This window comes from Symsagittifera roscoffensis, chromosome 2 (assembly GCF_963678635.1).
Source record: "Symsagittifera roscoffensis chromosome 2, txSymRosc1.1, whole genome shotgun sequence".
Lineage (NCBI taxonomy): Eukaryota > Metazoa > Xenacoelomorpha > Acoela > Convolutidae > Symsagittifera > Symsagittifera roscoffensis.
Window position 1 is genome coordinate 80,723,638 of NC_087063.1, and position 10,569 is coordinate 80,734,206.

General features: G+C 34.7%; 1 protein-coding gene across 1 annotated transcript; it reads right to left on the reverse strand.

Moving 5' to 3' along the window:
- Positions 1 to 3,346: 3,346 nt before the first annotated feature.
- On the reverse strand, positions 3,347 to 5,555 carry LOC134839373 (inositol polyphosphate 1-phosphatase-like). The gene is made up of 2 exons (XM_063854901.1): positions 4,844 to 5,555; positions 3,347 to 4,619 (listed from the first exon to the last, which is right to left on the reverse strand). Exons 1-2 carry the CDS (start codon positions 5,358 to 5,360, stop codon positions 3,955 to 3,957), a joined length of 1,182 nt encoding a protein of 393 aa, XP_063710971.1. The 5' UTR covers positions 5,361 to 5,555; the 3' UTR covers positions 3,347 to 3,954.
- Between the last annotated feature and the right edge of the window lie 5,014 nt (positions 5,556 to 10,569).

Sequence of the window (10,569 nt, forward strand, 5' to 3'; positions counted from 1 at the left end):
TTATATCGTAAAAATGAAGTATAAAATTAATCCCTAGCGCTTAAAATCCCTCAATCTACATAATTCGCAAACACAGCATCCCCTGTTTTCAACTCATAGTCGACTCCGTTCATTTTCTTTTAATTAAGCAGGCACTGATTTCGACGGTAGAATTTAAACAAAAAATGTGGTGTGGGTGGTTCTTTTCTGTTTTACGACCCATTTCATCTTGCTGATATTTTAAAAATTGGCTCACAATTATTGAATCTGCTGAGCAGAAATTAAACACAGCCAACACACAGTTTGAAAAGAGTCAATGAACTCGATTAGGCAGAAAAAAATACTGACTTGTTTTTTTGTCTAAAGCACTTCGAATTTCAAAAGCAACGCTTTATGATTGCAACGCTTTTGATGAAATTAACCCAAATTGAGAAAACTGGATCAATAGGTAGACTTTTTATCCGCTGGGAAATCTGAAAATTAAATTCCATTTTCGAACTTAGAGGTCGAGCACTTTTATCGTGACCTTTACACTTTTGCTCCTCGATGGTGGCTTTTGCCTTTCCTTCAACAAAGAAAAGAACTGAACTTTTGAAAAATCATAAGTAAAACAGCGACAGCAACAAAAATTGAGCCTGAATAAATTTCAAGACTTTTTCTGAAAAAAAAATCATCACGAACTATATAAGACTCTAAACTATGTTCAGATTAAATCTTGATTCGACTCTTGATTAACTCAAGCTTAATTTCCAAAATAATAGCCCATTTAAAGCTTAGCTAATTTTGCGCCCCATAGCCAAAAAAGCTAGAATACACCACTGTAATGGGCCCCAAAAAACGAGGGGTCTAAAAAATTATACTTGAAAAGGATACGTAACGGTGGTTGTACTTTTTTTATTTGTCAAGATAAACAATATCAAGGGCGGATCTAGGATTTTCTCGAGGGGGGGTTCGGATTTTCAAAAAATTTTCGAAAACTTTGTCGACCAAATTGATTTTTCGAGCTCTCTTAAAGCACTAAAAAGACCCTGTTTTGGCCAAAATTTCTGCGCCGCAGACAAAATTTTTGAAAAACAAGCCAAAAAAGGCGTTTTTCGGCACTTTTTGGAAAATTTTGATTAAAAAATCGCGTTTTTTCGGCGCGCGCTCCCCACTCAAAATTAGTATGTTGGTAGTATATAAAGGCGCCTTTAGAAAAACTTTAGGGTCGGTCGGCCAAAAATCTATTTCTTAAAAGGTACCAAAGGGGGGACCCTTTGGGTCGGCAGGGGGTCGAATTCCTGAGGGGAGGGAACCCCCCCCCCCCCTAAATCCGCCCCTGATCTATAAATATCAGTCCAATTCATACCCAGAACTACTCAATCAAAGACTTCTTTGATACCTTAAAGTACTTTTCCATTCCCTCACACTCCACGTCACTTTCACAACTCAAGTGACTTGAATCAGAAAATCAGAAGCCTGGTTTGACGGGAAACAATGGATTTTAATATAAGTGCTTTTGTCTACAGCATACAATCAATTTTCGCCTAGAAATCTTTTTTATGTACCTCTCTCAAAGGGAGAGTTAACGGCTAAAATCATCGAACATTTGGGCTCATTTTTGCAGAACAGAGTCATTTTAGGATGCTCCAATTTCAAAACAGGAGCTTCGCGCACTGCAATTTGACAGCCATCAAACACAATCATTGATTAACACAATCATTGAATTAACTATATGCGGAAACTTTAGAAACAGCTTTATCAGGAACCATAAACCGAAAACTTAAAAAACATCAAAAAACAAACGATAAAAATTGCCTATAGACCCAGACTAAAAAAAACCTCAATGCTTAATTTCGTACCTTGAAAAAAAAACTATTTCAAGTAGATGAAAATTTAAGCACAAGCCACGATGCCAAAAATTGAAAACTTTACAGCAGAAAGGTGAAAACTAGTCAATTTTTACTCGTCAATAGTTAAAATGAGTGAGCAATTGGAAAAAAGTTCGATACAAGTTCGATTCAGTTAAAAAAGGAATACAATTGATAGCAAAACTGTCGTTAAACAGGAGGTAAATTCACAAAACTTTTTGGTGATATGTTACAATAGATGGTAAATTCAAGAAATTTTTGAGCAGTGCATGTATATAATTGAGAACTCTTTTGCATAACTTGTGCATGCTACTAAGATAGTTTTTTCTATATGCATTACTCTGCCAGATGAAATTTTAAAAAAAAAACTAAATTTTACAGTTCTTTCGACCAAAGATTTGGCTTTAAAATAAACTGTAAATACTGTTCGGCACATTTTTCATTCAAATCTCAATTAAAAACTTTTGTATTTTCTTCCATTTTAGAGCTCCTATTGCCATTTTTCTTGCTTGTGTTTGTGAAGCATCACTTCGCCACTTATTGAAAATGTCACCATTTCGAAGACCCGAAAAGCTTGCCATTTTTTTCTCACTTAAGGTTTCATATCAACAATAAGTTTAAACTGAAAAACATAGCCAATAGACAGTTGGAAAAGAGTCAATGAACGCAAGTAAACGGAAAAAATACTATTTTTTTTGAAAGAATCTCAAATTTGACTTTTGCTGATAACTCAATTTGAGAAAACAGTCATTTGCAAACTGTAACTCAATAAGTAAAATTTTTATTCCGCTGAAAAATCTGACAATTAAAAACATAGCCAACTGACAGTTAGAAAAAAGCAATGAAGGCAAAGAAATAGAAAAACACTGGTTTTTTGAAAAAAAAAAACTTTCGAATTTCAAACAATTTTAAGAACAATTCGTGGTTTTTTCCTAAAACTAACCCAATTTGAGAAAAATGGATCAATATGTATAATTTTTTCTTTCGCTTCTTTCGCTAATAAATCTGATAATTAAAATCCACTTTCGAAACCAGAAGTCGTTCACTTTTTCCGTAATCTTCAACATTTTTGCTGTTTGATAGTGAGTTTGCCTTCGTTTGAAGCAAGGAAATGAACTGAACTTAAACAGAAATCAAAAGTCAAACCGCAAAAAGAAGACAAATTTGAGCCTGAAAAACTTTAAGACTGTTCGTTCCTGAAAAAAAAAATCACTAGGACCTAAATAAGAATCTTAACAACGTTTGTTGACTCTTACAAGAACCATGTATTGATTTATGCAAAATCGGTCGGAAAAATGTTATCTAGCACTACAACACACGCGTTTGTTTGTGATTTAAGTGAAACAAGCTGTCAATCACTTCCGGGCAACTAATGCATCTGGCGCATTTTTCTTTCAAATTTCCGTCCAGGATAAAACAGAAGGCTTCTTGCATCTGATTCAACATAAAAATTTATCTTGATAAGAACAAATTAATTGAAAACTTTTATAAAAAAGAAATGTACAACTCAGGTGTGCGGTCACAAATATACATATGTTTCATAATACAGGGAGTAAAATTGTATAAGTATTTAAAATTATGATCATTTAAATTGGAAAAGGGAATAAATTGAAAGTGGATGTTACAAAATAAAATTTTATTCTTTGTTGCGCTTAGAAAAAATATATATATTTTTTTATTGTCAAAACAATCTCCTTGAAAAGCACAAAACTTTGAAAACATCCAGTTCAGTTCAGCACTTTTCTTCAATTATTATCGTAAACACAAAAACACTAAACGAATTGATAATTTAAAGAATTAGGACGCTCGGCTCTTTTTCCTTTTCCCCCCCACCTGCAAACTTTTATATTTGAAGTTACTGTTCACTTTGTCCGATTTTCGTGAAAATTGACATGCAGACTAACTAGGCCATAACAAGCATATATGGTCTTCATAATTAACCTTGTAAAACCACTCGTTAGACCATAAAATTCATGTTTGAGTGAGGTGGTGGGAAAAAGGAAAAAGAGCCGAACGCTCTTGTCGCAGTGCTAGATTAAACTATTTATGAAATTACAAAATTATGAAGCCTTTGGGGTTTCTTGGACGCCATAGATCGAAGCAAACTTAAGACTTACTTCTATTCTCACTCTGATAAAAAGCACGGTTTCAATTTTGACAGGACTTTTTCATATTCCAGAGCATAGATGAAGCCATTTTTGAGACAGCACTCTGATACTTGTTCCAGAGGAAATTTCGAAGGAACAGCGTATCTGATTGGCTTCATTTCTAGACCATTTTCTTTGAATTCCATCAACGAAAAGATTTCTCCGCCAAGTGCCAACAAAATAGCATGGGGTCCACACATATCCCAAAAATAAACTCCTCCGGATGAATTTATAAAGCAATCCGAAAAACCCAAAAGGGTTGTCAAACATTTTTTGCCCGCTCCACATGTCCTTATAGAGTCGAAATGACCGCTGAGTGCCTGGAGAAAATCATTACTAGATTTGGACAAAACTGTCACAGGGAGTTCGGTACTCGCATTAGCTTTTCTAGCAATTCCAATTTCCTTCACAATTTCCTGATTTATGTTAGTTGCTTTTAATTTGGGTGTGCAGATGCCCCAGAAAAGTTCAGAATTGAAGACTTCGGATGTTCTTGGTTTGATGGAAACCGAAGTAGAGACAAAGGGTTGCGCGATTACCCCCAAAATAGGAGTTCCTGAGGTGACGTCGAAAGCTCCGACTAGACATGTGACACATGGAAGCCCTTGCTCCACCGTTCTGCGGTTGTCAAAATCACGACAGTCTGAAAAATTTGAAAATCATTCATTTTCTGCAATGAAAGAAAATATGTGAAAGAAAAACCCTGGGTGGAAAAACCCTAAGTCGATGAACTTAAGCAACAGAATAGAAATAAAACCGTTAATTCATATTTCAGGATTTTGACTAAACTTTTATACAGTCGAAAGCTCTCCTAATCGAATTCAGGAATGAAAAGACAAATAAAAAATAAGTAAAAGCAGTATTTACCTTTGATAGCAGCTTTAATGTATTCTTTGGTACAGTCGATAGGATCAATCCAAAACGCAAGATTTCCCAGATCGATTTCAAAGTCATCGAAATCTCCGCTCATCCATAAATTTTCTTGGAATTTACCCTTTCTGTGAATTATGTCAATCAACGTTTCGATGCATTCTTTATTTTTGAGAACCTCAGACAAAACATGATGTGTTTGCACAACATCTGAATCGGATTCTGATAACTTTACTGGCACAACTTTGCCGTGAACCGTAATTTTATCCGACTCTTCCCCAAAAACTTGTCCTTTCAACTCTGAGAAACTCGATTCCAAATCACGTATGATTACTTGTTGAATCAGCACATCTGCGAATGTTTTAAAATCAGACTGGGCATTTTCGTTTTTTAATTCGTCTTCTTTAGCTTCTATTAGAGAATTACATAGGAATCGTTTCAGCTCCACGGCTATCAAGCAAGCCCGCTCGACTGAATTACAAAGCGCGCTCAATAACTCACCACCCAAAGTCATAACTCGAGCAGCTGTTAGTTATGACTGTTCGTTATCTAAGAATCATTAAAGAAAACAATGGTATCGATTTTGATCAATTCAAATCACCTGAAATGAGTGAACTTATCTGTTGTTTGTGTGATCAGTGTGAATAAATTGGCGGTTTGTATTCTTTGTACTCTCAAGTAGTTGGTTCGTTCATACAGTTTCACGGCTGTGAATTTTTTCTTCACGTTTGTATAATTTAAAAACGAAACAGGTCGGATGCAAAAGACTGTCGCCACATCAAGCAGATACCTCAATATCTGTACCATAATGAAGCGTAGAAAATTTTCGTTCAAAAAGACTACAGCGCTGACAATGCAGAAAAATTTTAGATAACGAGAATTCAAGGCACAGTTGGTACAAAACATTTACTTTACTTTTGAGCATAACTTAAATTGTTTGAACTTAGTTAACTCTCAAAAAAAAACAAAGTGACCTCACGCACAAAATTTAGCGGACAAAAGACTACAGCGACTAAGATACAGAAAAATTTTAGATAACGATAATTCAAAGCAGGTACAAAACAACAATTACTTAACTATTGAATTTAAGTTATTTGAACTTAGATAAATCTCACAAAATCACAAAACTCACGCACTGCAATAAATTGACCAAAAAGCGCTAACCAGAGGGAAAAGTAAACAAGGATAGCCGGTTGCTCTGCATGTAGCACAGAATACTCCGACCATATTGAATAATTTGAATTTTAACTTGTAGTTTTTATGAATATGGTCGGAACATTCTGGGCTACCTACACAGCAACGGGCTATCCTTGTTTAGTTTTCCCTCTGGTTAACGCCTTTTGGTCACTTTATTGCAGTTCTTCAAATTATTGTCGTTTTTTGTAAGCGGTGTGTTGATAAAACTATACACGCGTAAAAAATTAGTAAATTAGGAATAATCAACAACAGCTGTCTTCAAAAAAAAATGAGAAAAAAAATCTCGCCAGAGAAGTGATAAATATAGCTCATTTCGAACCCAGTTTCCGTTTGGGAAAATCAATTGGGTTTAGCCTAAATTACCAATTTAACAAGTTATCATCACTTTATTCGGTCGATATTAGATTAAAAGCCAAAAATTTCAAACTGGTTTTTCTTGAAATTGGGATTTCTTTTGAACTTTTTTTAAAATTCCGTTCGAATCACGACTGAAAGAGCTTGAATAGGATATATCTTTCAGCCCAGTCCGATGATAGTTTGTGGTACCTGACTTTGCGTGGCAAACAAAAAGAAAAACTAAACACCCGAATACAAAGTTCCTCCGCATTTTGAATCTTTTGGAGGCTTACACATTATCCTACAAGGAGATCATCAAATAGTTTAGATCTTTAGTTCCACAGAAATCATTTCTGTTTAGCTGTGAAATCAGATAGGTTGAGGGGCAGAAGTACAAGTCAACAACGCGGTTGACTTGAAGTTGTATCATTTCACAACTTTGTTTCCATTTTTTTCTAACTGAAATAATCAAACTAGATTCTGTCTCTTAGAAAGTTGTGAAATGATACAACTTCAAGTTTAAACGGAACCTAGTTTGATTAATTCAGTTGGAAAAAGAGATGGAAACAAAAACAATTACCTTTGCAACTTCACCATAATAACCGGTGCACATAATTAAACCATCACATTTAACAACCATAATACCATCATTACCAGTTAAAGGTTAGACGAAATATGAACTTTATATGAAGTTGGAAAAGTTACTGAAAATGCTTTAGGTTTTTTTTCAATTTTAAAGTGCTATCAATAGTAGAAGAAATTATATAAGAAAGTCACAGCTAAATTGTTGAGCCTATTATATATTTAAATGCGGGCTTCACTATCTCGCTATGTTTAGACTTTTTCAATGAATTATGTTTTGCATGTTTAACGAAAGAACTTTTTGACGTTCACGCTATATCTGAATTCAAGCTGGAAAACTGAAAAAAATTCTCAAGCATTGCAATATACGATTGAATTCAGTGTTTCTTTCACTAAGTTTGGAATCAGCAACCCAATAGTGGGATGCTGTCAGTGTGCCCCAAGGGTTGCAAATTGGGCCTCTAAATATGAATACCCAAATCTTTATTAGTTCACGAGATACGACGATTCTTGCTATTTTTTATCGAAAATTTTCATATAACCCAGATTTAGAAATTCCGCAAAGTTTGAAGTTCTCAAACCTGTAGTTGGACGCTGTCAAGGTACTCTCAGGCATTGCAAATCTTGCCTCAAAAAAAGACGTGTTTTCGATATATGACTCGTTTGAATTTTTTTTCAAAAATTTTATTTAAAACATTTCACTAAATTTATAAGTCCTAACCCTATAATCAGGTTTTTGTCAAGGGTGCAAATCTTGCCTCTATAGATGAAGCTCAAATGCTTTTGATTTCCGAGATTCGACGTTTTATCAATATTTATCAAAAAAAACCTTTAAAAAGTTCCGAAGCCTATAGTGAGACGGTCTCAGGTACTCTGAGAAGTTGCAAATATTGCCTCCTGAGATTTTTTGAAAACTTCAAAACCCAGATAATCTGAGCAATCAAATAACCTTAGTTTTCAAATTTTCAACAAAACTCAGATCTAAAAAAAAACTTCACAAAGTTTGAAATACTTAATAAGGTACTCAACAAAAGGGTGGTCTCAAGGTACTCTTAGGATGTTATCTGTACTCCAAATATGACTACTTAATGTATTTTACTTTCGTAGCTCTGATGTGTTTTATCTTTTTATCAAATTTCAAAAGTGTTACATTCCAAAAAAAAACATTGTCGAACTTGTCAACTCTTGGGTGGAGCGATATGAGGTTACTACCAGCGGATGCAGATGTTGCATCCAATACTCAATTCCTTGCTCAAATTTAGGGTTTTCAAAATTGGAATTTTTATGTTCCTTCAAAATTTTTCATTAAACTAAGAATTAAATTAAGAAGAGTGTTATAATTAATTAGCCTGGATTATGAACCCCGTTTATGAATAAGATGATTTTTCAAAATAAAACGTTTCAAACATTTTTTAAAAATATTTTGTATTTTTTGTATGAAATTGCAGTGGTACCAATTTGGTTTATGGTTAATGAATTAAAATTACGATCTGAATTCCCGTAGTTTTCGGCAGTCTTAGTTTAAATAACCTCTAAATTGAAATTATTTTTATAGTTCAAATTTGTTGGAATCAGATTTAAATCGTTGGATTCCTCCGTCTTTTGTTACGGTGGCATTCATTTTGTGGCAAGCATTTTTCAGGTCTACTAATCTGTTTGAAGCACCGGAGTTGCGTTACACGCAAGTTTAGCTTTAAGCTAAAACACTTGAATGACTGCAAAAAAAAAATTTCAATTAACTTTGCGGTTAGTCTCGTAAAATTTCCGTCAAGATTCATTTTTACTTCATTTTCTCTTTAGCGAAATTAGATAGTGTTTGATAGCAAGTACACGTGACTGTTCTGTTATGCGAAGGATCTCTTTTCCTGCACAATTTGATGACATTTTTATTGATACAAGACTATTTAACACAGACGCGAAGCTGAGCTTCGCACAACTTTTGGTACAACAATTATACACGGCAAAAAAAGTGAATTAAGCATCGATAGAAAAATTACCAAGCGGTAACAAAGCCGAAAAAACCTTAGCAGAAACCCTTTAAGCCGAAAAAAAATCAACGAGACTTATAAAAAGTCCACCTCGCCCTTAGCACACACACACACACACACTAAACTTTATTTGCTCGTCAAATGAACCAATATGAGGCCACTAAGCCGATTTACTAAAGGCCAAAACCAGTTAACACAGAAAAAGGAAAATGAAAAAGCCGAAAATACATTCAAAAATTTTAAGACTAATAAAAATGATTAGTCTTAAAATAGAAGTCAAGTCCACCTCAACCTAATGACACAGAGGCACAAACAAAAATACTTTGCTGGTCGACAGACGCAATATGAGGCCATCAAGCCAATATAATAAGGCCGACAACCAATTAAGGCAAAAAAGGCAAAGAAGAAACAAAAATGCCAAAAAATGTAATGGAAAACTTCAACTATCACTTTTATTAAGATTTTAGCTAAAGGTGCGATCCAGATGTGAGCATCAAAACTACGTTTCAGTCGTTACGTCAGGCTAAATTAGGTCATTAAGCCGATTAAAAAGAAGCCAGAATCATTTGGATAGAAAAAAAAGACAATATACAAGTCAAGAAATTACAAACGGGAGAAGTAAAGCAAAACACTTAGAGCAATTACAATGTAAATTGCACATTGCAAGAAAAACAATTCTACAATGTGGCAATGTACCAGCCGAATTTGTTACCTTCAGGCTAAGTGTGCCGGGAACGCTAAGAATTTGAGGTGTGCCGGGAACGTACCTTCTGAGGTGTGCGCTCAGAAGGTACCTCTATAGATGAGTCCAGAAGTGCACTAGAGATGAGTCCAGTGGACAAAGTTTTTATGGGAAAAAGTCTAGTAACCGATTGCAGTACCCTTGCTAAAAATTAAATTTTCCGAGTTAAATCTATGCAATAAAAAGCGGATTTTCAACGTAACCGATTCTTGAAAGTCCGATTTTACTTTATCAATGTAGAGACGAAGCACAATTGGTACTAAAATATCACCACGTTAAATTTTTATAAAATCTCTCTTATACACAGGGGCGGATTGAGGGTGAGGGGGGTGAAATGCCTCTCCATCAAGGATTTGACCCCTTGCCGACCCAGAGGGTCCCCCTTTTTACTGTTTTCAATATCAATTTTTGGCGACGGACCCTAAAAACTTTCTAAAGGCGCCTCTCGCGCCAATATATACTAATTTTAAGGTGGGAGTGCGCGCAAAAAAAAAGAAAAAAAACGCAATTTTTTTGTTGAAAATTTTCTAAAAAATGCCTAAAAAAGCCGTTTATGGCCTGTTTTTTTTTTAAATTTTGCTTGCGGCCCACAAAATTTGGCCAAAACAGTGTCTTTTAAGTGCTATAAGAGAGCTCAGAAAACCAAATTGATCGACCTTAAAAAAGGTCGACAAAATTTTCGAAAATGTCTTGAAAATCCGGCCCCCTTGAGAAAATCCTAGATCCGCCCCTGCTTATACACAAGCATTTTTTAAGTTTATTTAAACGTAGAGACGAAGCACGATTGGTACCAAATTTGAGCGTTAACAAATTTTAAGAATTTTACCAAAAAAATCACCAAGACCCAAACAAGAGTATTCACTACGTTAATGACTCTT